The sequence below is a fragment of the Bubalus bubalis genome, chromosome 7 (genome assembly GCF_019923935.1).
Source record: "Bubalus bubalis isolate 160015118507 breed Murrah chromosome 7, NDDB_SH_1, whole genome shotgun sequence".
In the NCBI taxonomy this organism is placed as follows: Eukaryota; Metazoa; Chordata; class Mammalia; order Artiodactyla; family Bovidae; genus Bubalus; species Bubalus bubalis.
In genome coordinates this window covers 34,153,731-34,172,355 of record NC_059163.1, presented here as the reverse complement: position 1 = coordinate 34,172,355, position 18,625 = coordinate 34,153,731, and the positions used below count along the sequence as shown (strand labels likewise).

At 36.7% G+C, this 18,625-nt stretch overlaps 1 protein-coding gene and 1 pseudogene across 2 annotated transcripts in view; both read right to left on the bottom strand.

Moving 5' to 3' along the window:
* Nucleotides 1-5,241: 5,241 nt before the first annotated feature.
* On the bottom strand, nt 5,242-6,273 carry LOC102394998 (annotated as a pseudogene).
* A 333-nt stretch (nt 6,274-6,606) lies between these two features.
* The window catches only part of CENPC (centromere protein C), a 91,909-nt gene continuing 79,890 nt past the window's right edge, over nt 6,607-18,625 (bottom strand). For both annotated transcript variants that reach the window (XM_044945834.1, XM_006079846.3), the window contains exons 15-19: nt 17,428-17,556; nt 16,938-17,033; nt 14,349-14,503; nt 8,293-8,383; nt 6,607-6,825 (exon numbers count right to left, since the gene is read on the bottom strand). In XM_044945834.1, coding sequence (XP_044801769.1) covers nt 6,755-6,825; nt 8,293-8,383; nt 14,349-14,503; nt 16,938-17,033; nt 17,428-17,556 — 542 coding nt within the window. In that variant the 3' untranslated portion in view covers nt 6,607-6,754. The remainder of the gene's footprint in view (nt 6,826-8,292; nt 8,384-14,348; nt 14,504-16,937; nt 17,034-17,427; nt 17,557-18,625) is intronic.

Genomic DNA, 18,625 nt, shown 5'->3' with positions numbered 1-18,625 from the left:
CTGACAATAACAGCTTTACTGTACTCCTTGCTCAATCCTGAACCAGTCAGTTGTTCCATACAGGGTTCTAACTGTTGCTTCTTGACCTGCACCCCAGTTTCTCAGGTGACAGGTAAGATGCTCTGGTACTCCTATCTCTTTAAGAGTTTCCCACAGTTTTTCATGATCCATACAGCCAAAGGCTTAGCATGGATAACCATGACGGTGTAATCTCTCAGAGCCAGACATTCTGGAGTGTGAAGTCCAGACATTTTGGAATGTGAAGTGGGCCTTAGGAAGCACTGTTGCCAATAAAGCTAGTGGAGGTTTTGGAGTTCCAGCAGAGCTATTTAAAATCCTAAAAGATTATGCTATTACAACTTGATAAAGCTTTTTAAAAAAGTGAAAAAGATTCTCCTGTCATCCAATTAACCTCGAGTGTCTTATTAACCTAGGGTGGTTCAAACTAAAGAGGCAAGGCGCTGCAACAGCTGATAAGTCATAGGTATTTTTAAAAGGCTCAGATAAATGAATTTATCTAAACTATTAACAGGTGGCAGAAAAAAATATTGAGGAAAAATAAAATAATAAATGTAAAAGGCTGTAAAGGTTATAAAAGACAGAGTCAAAGGAGAATATACATTGTATGTGTTGCCAGTGGTGAGAGCAACATTAATGCAAGGGTTGAGAAGATAGATGGAAAAACAAGGACAAGCTGTTTTCAGATTATAAAGTATCCTAAGGCAAGGTTTTATAAAACAACATTTGGCAGTTTTACAAATTGAGCATAATCATACCATACAACCCACGCATCACATTTCTAGGTAGTTGACCAACTGAGTTGAAAACTTATATTCACACAAAACCTACTTTCAAATGTTTATAGTAGCTTTATTCATAACTGCCAAAAACTGGCAGCAACCAAATGTCCTTCAGTAGGTGAATGGATAAACAAACACTGATGGATCCATACAATGGAATTGTTCACAAGTTTAAAAAAAATTTTATCAAGCCCCCAAAAGCCATGTAGGAATCTTAAATGCTTATTGCTAAGTGAAATGACCCATTATAAAAAGGTTATACACTATATGACTCCAAGTACATGACATTCTGAAAAATGCCAACTATAGACACTATAAGATCACTTTTTGCTAGGGGTCAGGCAAAGGAGAAGGTGGTTAAAGAGGCAAAACACAGGGAATTTTTAGGTCAGTGAAGCTATTCTGCATGATTCTGTAATGGTGGATACATGACACTATGCATTTATCAAAAGCCATAGGAATTTACAGTACAAACATTAAATAAAACATGCAAATTTTTACAGATTTAGGCCAGAATATCTCCAGATAGAATGCAGATGTGACAAAACAATCTAACTGTATTAGAAATGCATCAAACAATTTCACTGAAGGGGTGAGAGAGACATGGGTGCCGACCCATGTAACTCTGGAAATGAGTGGAGTCTATTAGACTAAAGGCAAAAGAATGGTACATAAGCATTACATTATAGTTGACTGCTCCTTCATGGATCACAACCTTGGCCTGGCAAAAGTACTTGCATAACTCAGTGAAGTTTTGTGCCATTCTTTACAGGGTTACCCAAGATGGACAGGTCATAAAGAAGAAAGAGTTCTGACAAAACATGGTCCACTGGAGGAGGAAATGGCACACAACTACTCCAGTATTCTTGCCTGAAGAACCCCATGGACAGTGTAAAAAGGCAAAAAGATATGATGCCGGAAAATAAGGACCCCAGTTGGAAGGTGTCCAATATACTACTAGGGAAATGGAAGGCAATCACTAATAGCTCCAGAAAAAATGAAGTGGCTGGGCCAAAGTGGAAATGACGCTCAGTTGTGGAAGGGTCTGGTGGTAAAAGTAAAGTCCAATGCTGTAAAGAACAATATCACACAAGAATCTGGAAATGTTAGGTGAATGATCAAGGTAAACTGGATGTGGTCAAGCAGGAAATGGTAAGAGTGAACATCAATGTCTTTGGAATCAGTGAACTAAAATGTACAGGAATGAGTGAATTTAATTCAGATGACCATTATATTTACTACTGTGCACAAGAATTTCTTAGAAGAAATGGAATAGCATTCACAGTCAACAAGTGTCCAAAATGCAATACTTGGGAGCAACCTCAAAAATGACAGAATGTTCTCAGTTTGTTTACGAGGCAAACCATTCAGCAAGACAGTAATTCAAGTCTATGCCTCAACCACTGATGCCAAAGCAGCTGGTTATTACCAGTTTTGTAAAGACCTATAACACCTTCTAGAATTAACACTAAAAAAAGAAGTTCTTTTCATCATAGGAGACTGGAATGTAAAAGTAGGAAGTCAAGAGATACCTGGAAAAACAAGCAAGTCTGGCCTTGGAGTGAAAAATGAAGCAGGGCAAAGGCTAACAGGGTTTTGTCAAGAGAACACGCTGGTCATAGCAAACATCCTTTTCCAACAACCCAAGAGACAACTCTATACATGGATATCACTAGATGATGAATACCTAAGTCATATTGATTATGTGCTTTGCAGACAAAGATGGAGTTCTATACAGTCAGCAAAAACAAGGCCTGGAGCTAACTGTGGCTCAGATCATCAGCTCCTTATTGCAGAATTCAGGCTTAAATTGAAAAAAAGTAGAGAAAACCACTAGGCCATTCAGTTCAGTTCAGTCGTTCATTCATGCTCAACTCTTTGCAACCCTATGGACTGCAGCATGCCAGGCCTCCCATCCATCACCAACTCCCAGAGCTTGCTCAAACAAAGTTTGAGCAAGGTTATTCAGGTATGACCTAAATCAAATCCCTGATAACTATATAGTGGAGGTGACGAGTATTAATAGAATTAAGGGATTAGGTCTGGTAGAGGGAGCATCTGAAGAATTATGGACAAAGGTTTATAACACTGTAGAGGAGGCACTGACTTAAACCATCCCAAAGAAATAGAAATGCTAGAAGGCAAAGTCGTTATCTGAGTTGGCTTTACAAATAACTGAGGGAAGAAGAGAAGCAAAAGGCAAGAGAGAAAGGGAAAGATATAACCAACTGAATGCAGAGTTCCAGAGAATAGCAAGGAGAGATAAGAAGGCCTTTTGAGATGAAAAATGCAAAGAAACAGAAGAAAACAATAGAATGGGAAAGACTAGAGATATCTTTAAGAAAACTGGAGATATCAAGGGAACATTTTCTGTAAGGATGGGCATGATACAGGACAGAAACAGTAAGGACCTACTAAAAGCAGAAGAAACTATGAAGAGGTGGCAAGAATACACAGAACTATACAAGGTGTTAATGTGTATCAAAGTAATGCTCAAAATTCTCCAAGCCAGGCTTCAGCAATACGTGAACCGTGAACTTCCAGATGTTCAAGCTGGTTTTAGAAAAGGCAGAGGAACCAGAGATCAAATTGCCAACATCTGCTGGATCATCAAAAAAGCAAGCGAGTTTCAGAAAAACATCTATATGTGCTTTATTGACTATGCCAAAGCCTTTGACTGTGTGGATCACAATAAGCTGTGGAAAATTCTGAAAGAGATGGGAATACCAGACCACCTGACCTGCCTCTTGAGAAATCTGTATGCAGGTCAGGAAGCAACAGTTAGAACCGGACATGGAACAACAGACTGGTTCCAAATAGGAAAAGGAGTACTTCAAGGCTGTATATTGTCACCCTGCTTAGTTAACTTATATGCAGAGTACATCATGAGAAACACTGGGCTGGAAGAAACATAAGCTGGAATCAAGATTGCCGGGAGAAATATCAATAACCTCAGATATGCAGATGACACCACCCTTATGGCAGAAAGTGAAGAAGAACTAAAGAGCCTGTTGATGAAAGTGAAAGAGGAGAGTGAAAAAGTTGGCTTAAAGCTCAACATACAGAAAACGAAGATCATGGCATCCGGTCCCCTCACTTCATGGCAAACAGATGGTGAACCAGTGGAAACAGTGTCAGACTTTATTTTTTGGGGCTCCAAAATCACTGTCGATGGGGATTGCAGCCATGAAATTAAAAGACGCCTACTCCTTGGAAGGAAAGTTATGGCCAACCTAGACAGCATATTAAAAGCTGAGACATTACTTTGTCAACAAAGGTCCGTCTAGTCAAGGCTATGGTTTTTCACATCCATACAGTAGTCATGTATGGATGTGAGAGCTGGACCATAATAAAAGCAGGCTGAGTGCCGAAGAACTGATGCTTTCAAATTGTGGTGCTGGAGAAGACTCTTCAGAGTCCCTTGAACAGCAAGGAAATCAAACCAGTCAGTCCTAAAGGAAATCAACCATGAATATTCATTGGAAGGACTGATGCTGAAGCTCCAATACTTTGGCCACCTGATGCAAAAAGCCGACTCACTGGAAAAGACCCTGATGTTGGGCAAGATTGAGGGCAGGAGGAGGAAGCAGAGGATGAGATGGCTAGATGGCATCACTGACTCAATGGACATGAGTTTGAGCAAATTCCAGAAGAAAATGAAGGACAGGGAAGCCTGGTGGGCTGTAGTCCATGCAGTCGCAAAGAACTGGACACAACTTAGCTACTGAACAATAGCTGCCATAGTGAATTCTCCAATGGATCTGAGCAAAACAATTTGAAAACCTTCTGGAAAGGATGCCATTAAGAACATTTGTGATTCATGGTAAGAGGTCAAAATATCAACATGAACACAGAATCTGGAAGAAGTTGATCACAACCCTCATGGATGACTGAATGGTTCAAGATTTTAGTGGAGGAAGGAACTGAAGATGTGGTGGAAACAGTAAGAGAACTAGATTCAAAAGTGGAGTCTGAAGCAATGTGACAATTGCTACAATATCCTAAGATATCCTAAGATCAAGGTTGCTTAAGGATGAGAACAGAAGGTTGTTTCTTGATATGGAATTTATTCCAGATGAAAATGTCAAAATGACAGGATTGTTTAAAATGACGATTGCTTAAAATGACAACAAAGAATTTAGAATTTTATCATTGATAAAACAGCAGCAAGATTTGACAGGACTGACTACAATTTTGTGAGTTCTTCTATATGGAAAACTATCAAAAAACACTTGCATGTTACAGAGAAATCATTTGTGAAAGGAAGTCAATGCTGCTGCTGCTGCTGCTGCTGCTAAGTCACTTCAGTCGTGTCCGACTCTGTGCGACCCCATAGACAGAAGCCCACCAGGCTCCCCCATCCCTGGGATTCTCCAGGCAAGAACACTGGAGCGGGTTGCCACTTCCTTCTCCAATGCATGAAAGTAAAAAGTGAAAGTGAAGTCGCTCAGTCGTATCTGACCCTCAGCGACCCCATGGACTGCAGCCTTCCAGGCTCCTCCGTCCATGGTATTTTCCAGGCAAGAGTACTGGAGTGGGGTGCCATTGCCTTCTCCGAAGGAAGTCAATAGATGTGGCAATTGATCACTGTTGTCTTTTTTTTTTTTTAATGCTGGCAGTATCATTAAGCTGTGCCTTAGTACAGATGTTGGGGCTTGCCTATGGTGCTCTTAATGTACAAAGACTGGACATTCTGCTAGTTTTTCTTGTGCAATGACACCAGAAGTTTAACAGTAAGTGGATGTTGTACACAAGCTCATCATCCATCATCTTCACATGGCCAACAGCCACTGACAGACACAGCATCTTCTTTATCTGAAACTTGATCATGGACTTTACGTCATCAACTTTGGCCATCATGTTCTCATTGTGGGTCAGCAAGGAAGGGAGTTTGCCAATGTTATTCAGGAGTGGGCCCAGGATTTATGGGACCTGCTTAAACAGAGATTCTGGAGCCAAAAAGTCATATTTGTTGGCTAGCTTCTTGACCCGTTTTCTATTATTTTCTTCAGTGCCTTGATGTTCATATGGGAGATTTATCCACAGTCTTAGCCTCATCACAGTGCTGCTGGTCTCCCAGAACATATATGGAGAACTTGGTAAGGGGAATGAACTTAAGCCTGAGAGTGCTGAGAAGTGTTTGTCCTTCTGAGGTCACAGTTCTTCAGGCTGATCTGAAGATCCACCATTTCCAGAACATTTTGGCACTTGTGTTGATTCCCATGCAGGACTTCCTGCACTGTCTCATACAGGGTGTCACAGAAGACTTCACTGCTCATGATGCCTCGTGCCACAATAACTAGAAAAAAGTTGCTGTCTTATTTTTAAAAACTACGACAGCCACTCCAAACTTCAGCAACTACTACCTTGATCAGTCAGCAGCCATCAACATCAAGCCAAGACCCACCACTAGAAAAATGATGATGACTCACTGAAGGAATCAATAATGGTTAGCTTCCTTAAGGAATATGCATTAATTTTTACACATAAAACTATTGCACACCTAACAGATGATCAGATCAGATCAGTCGCTCAGTCGTGTCCAACTCTTTGCGACTCCATGAATCGCAGCATAATGTAAATATAACTTTTATATATATTGGGAAATCAGAAAATTCATGACTCACTTTATTACAATATCTGCTTTATTGTGGTGGTCTGGAATCAAACCCATGACATTTCCGAGTTTTGTGTGTATATCCCCAAGAGCAGTGATTTTGGTATTCCTTTCGTGTTATTAAAAACTATGAATATGGGCATCATTACAGGTTATGTGTATATTTGCGGAAAAATCAGAAAATACATATGGAAGTTTGATGTTTACTGAAAGAAATATACAACACAAAAATTTTAAAACTTAACAATTACAAATATACCCATCTCAACTGCACAATGTGTTTTATATGTACGTATGTTTATATATATACACATGTACTTAAACTTTGCTTCATCTTTCAACTTTTTATCTGAGTAAAAAGAAGAACACTTTCCTCATTCAGGAGATTTTTGATGTTGTAATAATTACCTAGAAATAAAATAAGAAAATTAAAAATTACTTCCATAGGAATCATTTCCTTTTGATTAAATATTTAGTCATCACCATGTCAGTTACGATACATAGTGTCGAAAAAAATTAACTCATCTAACCCCAAATTAACTCTTATCTAATTCTACAAACTGAAAAATCTAATAGTTAAACACCACCTATGATCTAGATAAAGCTTGAAAAAACACAAACTTCACATCATTCTAATAATGAATGCAAAAACAAATTAGACAAAGGTGTAGGTAGGAAAAAAAAGTTTCAAGCATACAAACAGTGATTCAATTATTTTTGTAGACTATACTCCATTTAAAATTATAAAATATTTGCTATATTCCCTGTGCTGTACATTACATCCTTGTATCTTTTTATTTTTTCCTAGTAGTGTGTACCTCATTACTCTTCACCTGTCTTGTCCCTTCCCTTTATCCCTCTTCTCTGCTGGTAACCACTAGTTTGTTCTCTATGACTCTTGTTCTTGCTTTGTTATATTCGTTTATTTTTTAGATTCCACATATAAATGAAAACAAACAGTACCTGTCTTTGTCTGTCTAACTTACTGAACACAATTATTAGGTCTTTGGAACCACTAAGGATTCCTCTAAACGAGACACAGACAATATATAGATAAGTATAAAAGATACTTATAAAAGATAAGTAAAAAAGTATTAATGTAAAATAAAATTTCAAAGTTAAAAGGCAGCAAATGTAACTCAAATAAACTAGATAAAAAGTAACAGCAAACGCAAAATACACATGGACAGCTGCGCATAAGGCAAATTTATAGTGCTGCATACAATACTGTGACTTTTATTAGACTTTTTATTAGAAATTCATACATATTAGGATTAACTTAGTTAATGAGTTTAAACTGTTCACAACAGTGTTGGCACATAAAAGGACTATATAAACTTAGCTATTATTATAGCTTTGTTTTTTCATTAGAATGTAAGCTCCACAAGGGCAGGGATTTTTGCCTGTTTGTTCATTTATGTATCTCACTTTCAAAGCAATGTTTGGTAGACTCTTAATCACATTTATTGAATGAACAAATGAACAAATTAAAATTCCTACCTTCAAAGACTTTTGCTCTTCAATAGCTGATGAAGGACACTATCCTGCATGTTTAAAATAACCAACTAAAAATCGTTTGATTATATAATGTCTTTGTGATAACATGGGGAAATAATTTTACTTCTACACTGGATACAACATATCTCTTAAGTATTTTTATATTCAGCAATTAGCAACTCTTATTCAATTTTCATGTATCAAAACACTAATATACCAACATTTATCTAAACAAAAAAATTAAAATATGCACCAAAATGTTTGCATCAGTTGTATCATGCTTCATTTTGACCATTGTGGTTTCCATTTTCATGGTGTTCATGAGCAACTATACAAGTATTTAACTATGTGAAAGAAAAAGTTTTTAATTACTCTTACCTGAAGGAACATAGAATGAATCCCCAGTTGTTATTATATAAGGTGTTTCATGTAAGGTACATAAAAGGTAACCAAGATTAACATAAAAAACCTGTAAAATTAAAAATTAAAACCTCATTTTCAAATTGTAACAACTACACTCCAAAAAACTTAAACATTGAAGGCAGAATAATGGTCCAATCTAATCACATAAACTTTACGTGCAAATGGATAATTTTCCTACTGCAAGCAGAAGGGAAAGATGAAGCAGAGGAGAAGTTAGAGAAATCTGAAGCATGAAAAGTACTTTCACTGTTGCTGGTGCTGAAGATAAGACAACCATGAACCAAGCAGTGTAAGCTATTTCTAGACACCTTGGCCAACAGCCAGTAAAGAAATAGGAACCTCAGTCTTACAACGACAAGTAAGTGAATTCTGCCAACAGAATGAATTTGAAAGCAGATTCATTCTAAGGGCATTCAGAGAGCAATATAGGTCTTTGGATATCTTGATTCTAGCCTAGTGATACTCTAAGCAAAGAACCCAGTCAAGCTCACCCAATTTCTAACTTATACAACTGTGAGATAATACATGAATGTTGTTTAAATTGTGTAGTAATTAAGAAAAGCAGTAATACAGAAAACTAATACAAGAAATTTCTTTTGTTATTATTTACTGTTTTTTTAAATTCAGAACCTTTGTAAAGAACATCACTTAACTATATTAGAAGAGTAGCTAGGTTTTATGTATACCTCTATAAAGGTTACATACTTGGTATATGTAACTTAATCTGAGGAATCTAAAAGAACAAAAATTTTCTGTTAAAAAAGTACATTTAAAGCATCAACATTAAGAAAGTAAAAGAGGAAAAATGTAGTGCTCAATTGTACAGGCTTCAATAGTCAAGCAGGGCAAACTGTACATTTTACACAGAGATACCACTTGACAATAATCTGTTTTATTTTGACAACTAAATACAAAACGTAGGACCCTCAAACTTTGATATTCAAATTCTGAGATTCAGCCATCAAGAATATTTGCTTCAGAGAATTATGCCTCCTGCTCCTCCTTTTCTTACCATTTCTATAAAAAGAGCCTAAAATACCAGAAAAAGAAGAGCAGCTAGAGCTTATATAGTACCCACACCATGCAAGACACTGTTCTAAGCACTTCATTTTTATTCATTTAATGTATGCATCTATCAGTGAGACAGCACTATTTTAAGAGTTTTCCACAGATGAAGAACATGAGGCATGGAAGAGTGTAAATTTCCAAGGTCATAATGTAAATGGAAGAGCAGGAATTTGAACTCAGGTATTTTGACTCCAGGATCCACGTTCTTAGTCACTACAATACACTCCCTCAAAGGAAAAAAAGAAGTTCTTAAAGTGGTTCTAAAGGTACTTTTATAATTTAATAAAAGAAATAAATATTTTTATTATTACAAAAAATAGCCTTTAAAAAAAAAGGTAACACATACTGTACCCAGAGGTCAAGTATACGTTTCTAAATGTTGCTTGCTTATCTATTCAATTTGGCTCTCTAAGCATACCTCTCCCCATTTCTGTAAACATTTTACTAAGAATGCTTTTGAAATTCACAAAAATAGAATGACACTCTCCCACAAATACCAAATCCTAATAACCCTTTATTTTCAAAATCTGTTTCCCCCATTCCATATTATTTTGAAATGACTGCCCAGCACCATAATTACCTGTATTTCAATGTGTAGTGAAAGATCAAAGTCCTGTTTTAAAACATGACAACACTGTTGTCACACATAAAAATAAATGAGTATTTAGTATTAATAATGCACACTCAATATTCAAATTTCCAATTGTCTCGTAAATGTCCATGGAGAAAACCACTGTCCTGAATTTTATATTTATTATTCTCTTGTTTTCATTACAGTTCTTATCAGGCAAAAATGGATCTTTAAAAATAACTTTTTAATTATGTATATTTCTGAATTTATATAAATGGAATTAGATTGAATGTATAACTCCTTGATTTGTTTTTCACTCAGAGTATGGGCATTTTTGAAGTGAAGTGAAGAAGTGAAGTGAGGTCGCTCAGTTGTGTCTGACTCTTTGCGACCCCATGCACTATAATAGCCTATCAGGCTCCTCCGTCTGTGGGATTTTCCAGGCAAGAGTACTGGAGTGGGTTGCCATTTCCTTCTCCAGGGGATCTTCCCTACCCAGGGATCGAACCCGGGTCTCCCACATTGTGGGCAGACGCTTTATCCTCTAAGCCACCATTTGCTTCTTATGTTTTTGCTACTGTAAAATATATTTTTTAATAATATATCTGCTTTCCTATTGAGTTATCATTATCTTTGAAATTTTAAAACATTTATATTCTGGATACTAATCACTTGTTGGTTATCTATATGGCAAGTATTTCAATCTAGTTTTAGCTTAAGCTTTCTTTGCTTAAGCTTTTTTTGTAGCCTGTTGAATAAGAGCTGTTGATATTAATTTAATCAAATAAATTTTCATTTGTTAAAAAAAAAAATAAAGGTTTGTTTCAATTGGGATCCAACTAAGAGTCAGTGCTTGATCTATGGTCAGTGCTTGATCTATCTTTTAAAACACTCAGTCTATGGCATGGTTCTCAATTTGGGGGTTATTTTGCCCCTCAGAGGACAACTGGCACTGTCTGTGGACATTTTTAATTTTCACAACTCGAGTACTATTGGAATCTAGTGCCGAGAGGCCTGAGATGCTTGTAAACATCCTACAAGGCATAGGATAACAAAATGTGGAGAACCCTGATCTCTGTACATTCCACTTGGTTGTCTTTTTTATTCCTTACATCTTATTTAGTAAGTAAATCAACCAGCAAAATTTGTTTTAAAAATCTTTACACAGCTGGATTTTGCTGCGTAAACCCAGGGTGTCATTTGTAAAGTCTGCTATTCTTTACTTCCTATAAATTGGTTGTTAGAACCAAGGACTTAATTTCAGATGGTGTTATGTGGAGGTTTTGTTTTGTTTTTTAAAGGAGGTGGGGAAGACATGACTACTTCATACGCAGTGTTGTATTCTTCCATAGGAGGCACGTAATGTTTGGCTGTGTTCTTTTTAGATGTTAGTGTATGATGATGCTAGATCCAACAGTTTATTGGGTGTTGTAAAATGGTAATATTCCATCCTAACATTCCTTCTTTTATTAACTGGAATATTTCTAAAAGGGTAAACTTCCCTTCCTCTATTATTTGGTTACCTAGTAATACAGTTTATATGAGAACAGCAGAATAAATGTTTAACTATTTCCCTTTATTTGCCATATTTGTTGTCAAAGTGAGTTGGCGTCATAGTATTTGCCAACAGCGATGAAATAAGTTTTTCTTTTTGTAGTAGTCTTACAAATTCATGGATTTAGATATAATTGATATCTATCAACCCAATGAAATTATTCTTATTGATACTCAAGTTTTCACATCTTTGTCCAGAGAAAGCATCTTCAAGCTGGATTTTGAAACCTTATGACCCAATCCTAATGGTTTTTGATAGTTTGCCATCGGGTATGATAAAATATTCCAAGCTTAGTCCCAGGCCTGGGATTAGACATTTCTTGAGGAACTCTGGTTCCTTTAAGCGTGTTGTGTCACCTTTTTGTTTTTTAGTTCTGGAACAATTATTGCCTACTTTTTCAAATATTTCTCCCTTTTGCTCATTTGGGTTTTTTCTCGATTCTGTTTATATCTGTTCTTCCATACCATCTAACTTTAATATTTTCCATTTCTTAATATCCTATTGTCTTCTAGGAAAGCTCCACAACAAACTCTCACAGTTAATTTGTTAATTTCTCTGTGGTTTGATTTTAATAAATCTACCACTGCTACTTTCTCCCTTAATAGTGGTTCTCCATCTTGCCCTTTTGCTTCTCAAAAGCATGTATTTAGAAGTGTGCTTCATTCTTTCCAAAATGTAAAAATACTCCCGTTATTAAAAAACTTAACTCTGATTTTCATTATAAAAAGTTAAAGGCAATATTTAGAAGAAATAAAAATAAACTATAATCACTTACTAACATGTTATTTTTCTATGCTGCTGCTGCTGCTGCTAAGTCACTACAGTCATGTCCGACTCTGTGCAACCCCAGAGACAGCATAGTTCCTTCAAATTTCTGTCATCTTCATTTTTTATTTTAGCAGAAAAAAACAAAAAGGATTTTCTATCTTGCAATTTGCAAGATAAACATTTAAGAATTAACATTTAATCAAACTGCAGACAGAAAATTCTTCCAATACAGCTGTTCTTCAAAATGCTTTGTATAATACCTGGAATATGTAAGTGTTATATAACTGATTACTATATGTGTGTATGCTAAGCTGCCTCAGTCGTGTTTGACTCTTTGAGACCCCATGGACTGTAGCTCGCCAGGCTCCTCTGTCCAAGGGACTCTCCTGGCAAGAATACTGGAGTGGGTTGCCATTTCCTCCTCTAGAATATTATATATAATGTTTATTTCATTACTAAGTCAAAAGATAAATATAAGCATTTTCTTCCCATAGCACATTTCAGTGGTTTCCAATTTCAAAAATTACTCTCAATGTTAAAATAAGTAACTACCTATGTTCAGGTTCCCTAGCTTTTATTTTCCTAGGAAAAAATTCTGAAATGACATTTATAAGTGAAAGTCTACAAATCATTTATAGGTTATAGTTATAAGTCTACAAATTATATATCAATAATTTCTACTAACTCAATAATTATAAAGTATGCCTTATTTTTAATATGGATTCCTTTGAATGTTAGACAGGTTAAACATTTTCAAATATTTACTAGATATTCAATATTCCTTCCTTCTAAAGGAATAAAAACATATCTTATTAATAGTATTAATACTATTAATTTAATGATGACATTTCATAATGCTTATTTTCATTATTAACTATTTCTTAATGATTACACAGGGATTATCCATTACTTCAGTTAGTTTAATATGTTATTTTTACTCTTTTAATATGACCTGGAGATCTACAACATTTTAAGACTGGATTAAAGAAAACCTTTAAATACTTTAGATCTGGATTCTACATACTATGTGGTGGTGGTGGTGGTGGTTTAGTGGCTAAGTTGTGTCCAACTCTCATGACCTGATGGACTATAGCCCACTAGGCTCCTTTGTCCATGGGATTTCCCAGGCAAGAATACTGGAGCAGGTTGCCATTTCCTTCTCCAGGGGGTCTTCCTGACCCAGGGATCAAATTTGTCTCTCGCACTGCAGGCAGTCTCCTGCACTGCAAGCAATTCTTTACCACTGAGCCACCAGGGAAGCCCAACATTGCTATAATAGAGTAATACAATGAAAGTGAAAGTCACTCAGTCATGTCCACTCTTTGCAACTCCATGGACTATACTCTGCCAGGCTCCTCTGTCCATGGAATTCTCCAGGCCAGAATACTGGAGTGGGTAGCCATTCTTTTCTCCAGGGGATCTTCCTAACCCAGGGATAGAACCCAAGTTTCCACACTGCAGGCAGATTCTCTACTGTCTGAGCCACCAGGCAAGTTCAAGAATACTGAAGTGGGTAGCCTATCCCTTCTCTAGTGGATCTTCCCAACCCAGGAAGCCAACAGGGGTCTGCTGCATTGCAGGTGGATTCTTTACTAGCTGAGCTACCGGGGAAGCCCCAAGTAATAGAATTAACTAGTTCCCAGTTGTCAATCTGCTGTTAATCAGTTACATGATTTTGAAGTCTTTTAAATTCTTTATTTCTAAACTTCATGATTAGAGAAATGAGATTTAGACTTAATCTCAATAATCTTCTCTAGCTCTAAAATTCTAATGACTTGTTTGTAAATCCAATTTTGAAGATACTTTTAAGGCCATTCCCTAAACTTCTAAATCTCAAGGCTACACTGCTATACACAGAACAAGGACTTTTAAATAGCCTTCAGTTGACTGACTTTAAACAGATGAAAAAAACTAAAAAATTACCTATGTACTATAGTAACAGAATATCATTTCTGAGAAAAGAGATTTTTAATGCTTCATCAAGTCCAATAACTTAGAGTTGTGCCAAGATCAAAACATATATATCAATATATGGAGAAATATACTCACCAATGTATCTAAGCCTACATGCTGCTTTCCCTTTTCTTGAAGTGGTCCTAATATCAATTTTCCACTAGAAAAAAACGGTGTATCCAATGTTTTATATACTTTCAACTCATCATGTTCAACACAAAATTGGTATGTATCTCGTGGCCTTATAAGATCTAAAGGGAAAAAATAAGTATAAAGTAATAGCAATGACATTGTTCATTGATATAGCATATACACACATGTGCGTGCATGCTAAGTCGCTTCAGTCAACCAACTTTTTGCGACCCTGTGAACTGCAGTAGCCCGCCAGGCTCTTCTGTCCACGGGATTCTCCAGACAATAATACTGGAGTGAGTTGCTATTCCCTTCTCCAGGGGATCTTCTCAAACCAGGGAACAAACCTGCGTCTCTTATACACATTCATAAATAAAAACATAAACCTGTCCTAGAAAGATAGATATGATTAAGAGCACTGACTCTGGACCTAGAAAGGTCACATCGTATCTTTGTCTTCCAAGCTGAATGACCTTAGCCAAGTTGCTTATCCTCCATCTCATTTTCTTTTCTATAAAATGTGATAAAAATAGTTTCTTTATGTTAGAGTTGGGATTATCAAATGAGTTAATGTGTATAAAGTATTTAAAACACTGGTACAAAGTAAGCATTCAGTAAGCTTTGTTAATAATATTTTATTATTTATTATTAACAATGGCAATATTATCATTTCCCCTATAATAACTCAGATGAAAAACAAAATCAGCTAAGAGACAAGAAAAGATTCCTTATCCTTAAAAAGTTCAATATAACGTGTGTGTGTGTGTGTGTGTGTGTGTATGAAGTCGCTCAGTCGTGTCCAATTCTTTGTGACCCCATGGACTGTAGCCTACCAGGTTCCTCCAACCATGGGATTTTCCAGGCAAGAATACTGGAGTGGGTTGCCATTTCCTTCTCCAGGAGATCTTCCGGACCCAGGGATTGAACCTGGGTCTCCCGCATTGTAGGCAGACGCTTTACCGTCTGAACTACCAGGGAAGCTCTAACTCAGGTCTTCCGCATTGCACAGCAGATTCTTTACCAGCTGAGCCACAAGGGAAGCCCAATATAACATAGCCACACTACAAATGTATCATCATCATCATGCCAGTAAATACCTTTGTGACTGATTAAGTAACAATATTTTTTATTTATCAGGTAGAGGCTCTAAATAACCAGTTCTAACTGTAGCTCCCAAATTACTATATCATTTTTTAAATTTCCCTTTTACTTACAAACTTTTCCAGACCTATAATTAATACATTTTTTATCATCAGCTTCTGACTGTACTCCCACAGTCGACAGGATATAGATAATATATATGCTCAAGAAACAAAATGCGATGAATTCTTGAAAACATAACTTTTTTACTAATACAGTACAGCAATGTTTTCAGTTAAGACACTTCGCTAAAAAAAAATATTCTCTGTACTTTTCCTCTATAGCCAAATGAACAACTTAATATAGAAATATCTCTGCTACTTAAGATATCAATGGAGCCTATTCCACAGTCAAAATTTTAAGTGTAAACACTGTCTCTCTGCTTTGACATATTTATCTTTTAATTTAGGCTAAATCGTCCTCAGTACTCACTAGTACAGTCATGACAGTTGTTAAAACACTTAAATATTTTCTATATGTAAATATTGCCTGGTTGGGAAATAGCTGAGTGTCCACTACTTAAACCCACCACACTATAGCCCATCTCTTGGGACTTCCAATGGTATCCTAGAAACTAAATTTTTAATACCTGTTAAGTGCAGGAGGAGGCTTATAGGACCCTATGCCAGCCTTAAACATGATATTTGTTTGACTGACTGATGTCCTTGCTACACAGCACCAAAGGCCGTCTAAACCCAGCCACAATCCCTACCTGATCTCATAGTAAGAGTGTATCCAGGAGTCTGCCAGTTAATTTGCTACAATACCCCCTGAACAGGCTTCCTGATAATTCAGTTGGTAAAGAACTGATAATTCAGTTGGCAATGCAGGAGACCCCAGTTCAATTCCTGACTTGGGAAGATCCGCTGGAGAAGGAATATGCTACCCACTCCAGTATTCTTGGGCTTCTCTTGTGGCTCAGCTGGTAAAGAATTCGCCTCCAATGCAGGAGACCTGGGTTTGATCCCTGGGTTGGGAAGATCCCCTGGAGAAGGGAAAGGCTACCCACTCCAGTATTCTGGTCTGGAGAATTCCATGGATAGTCCATGGAGTGGCAGAGAGTCGGACACAACTGAGCGACTTTCACTTTCCCCCTCAACAGCCCTTGTCCGCAAGTGTCCTCCTGATCAAAGAAGGCCTGGATCCTACTGGAGAAGGCAACACTCCTGATGGTAGCATTTGTATCACAGAGGACAAATGCATGGTCTATATGTCCCTGGAGGTTGTCTACCGTCAATTCCCCCACAGTAGTCCTCATACAGGCTACTTATTTGAATCAGACTTGCTATTGGACTTTGGCTCTTAAAGATCTGGGGAGAGAAAGGAAAAGTAGAAAAGCCAGCCTTCAAGCAAACAGTTTGTCCTTACTAGATGTTAAATTAAGCATTCTCAGAATCAACCCTCAGAGCTTACCCATAAGAACAGTCTCTCGTGTTTCTGGGTCCTTTACCCTTGTTGGCTCCAGAGGATCTCCCAGAGGTATATTCAGATTTACCATGAATTTATTCTCTGCAAAAGAAGTACCACTGAAATACTATTTATTTAAAACTCTTTTCCATTAAAAAAAAATCTAGTATGAAATAGAGCTAAGCACAAGTTGAAAAGGAAAACGGAAGAGGCATATTTCTTCCTGTTTATCAATGACCACTTTGATGCATTGAAGAGGTAAGTTTCATTTGACAGTGCAGTTTACCCATGTGGAAATGTTTTACACTATGATATTAATGATTTTTTAAAAAGAATAAAATTAGTTTACTTTCAAAATCTAAAGAATAGTAGACATTAAAAAGAGAATTTACCCTTAAGTACTATTATATTCTGAAGCCTTTAGAGGTATATTTCAAAATCTGCACAGAGCTATTTTTCAAAACACTGTTATTTAAAATAAGGAAAAAGTTCATACTTCTTTCATCATTTTCAAGACAGATTCTTTTCCTATTAGCTGTTGTAATGATTCTTCCCAAGTTTCCTTTTGCTTTCCTTTTAGATGATACTGTGTCTGGGGACAGTATTCCACCAATCACAAATCCTCCTGAAATTTAACCCCAAAAAAGGTAAATTATCATACCTAGCAAAGTGAAAATCTTGAAACAAAATTCATTACATTAATACAGCACATTTCTTTTCAAAGCAAAGAATACATTATTATTACTACTCTACAGCTAATTCACGTAACACTAATAGCAACTAATTTCACTTAAGTCTCTCTACTATCCTAAATCTGGTGGCTCAGTCAGTAAAAAAATCTACCTGCAATGCAGGAGACCCAGGTTCAATTCTGGGTCAGGAAGATCCCCTGGAGAAGGAAATGGCAACCCACTCTAGTAATCTTGCCTGAGAGGATCCTAGTGGGCTACAGTCATGGGGTCACAAGAGTCAGACACAACTTAGCAACTGAACCATCACCACTATCCGAAATCTAGACACACTGATGAAACATAACTGAATGATCTCTATTGCTTGAAATAAATAGTCATCAGTGGAGGCACAAAAAATGAAGGACACAAAGATTAGTGATGAACTATTTACAGTAATCCACATGTCAGTTTAGTCCTTTGACTCAGAAATATTGATTTAAAAAAAGGAAGTAACTTTAATATAACACTATTTTCTTTCCTATCCTCTATATTATAGAGAAATATTACAAGAAAATAGAATGAGAATAATAATGGGGAATATTTAATCTTTGCCAGTTAAAATTTTCTCATGTTCTGATCTAAGGTTTCATTTTATGCAATTAGAAATCTTATTGAATGTATAAAAATAATGTGCTCCATGCTCAGTTGTATCTGACTCTTAGCTAACCCATGGACTGTGGCTCGCTAGGCTCCTCTTGTCCATGGAATTTTCCAGGCAAGAATACTGGAGTGGGTTGCCATTTCCTTCTCCAAGAGATCTTCTTGAATCAGAGATTGAACCTGCTACATCTCTTGGGTTTCCTGCTTTGGCGGGCAGATTCTTTACCACTAGGCCACCTGGGTTAAGTGTTAGTCACACAGTCATGTCCAACTCTTTGTGACCCCATGGACTGTAGCCACCAGGCTCCTCTGTCCACCAAATTCTCTAGGCAAGAATACTGGAGTGGGTTGCCATTTCCTTCT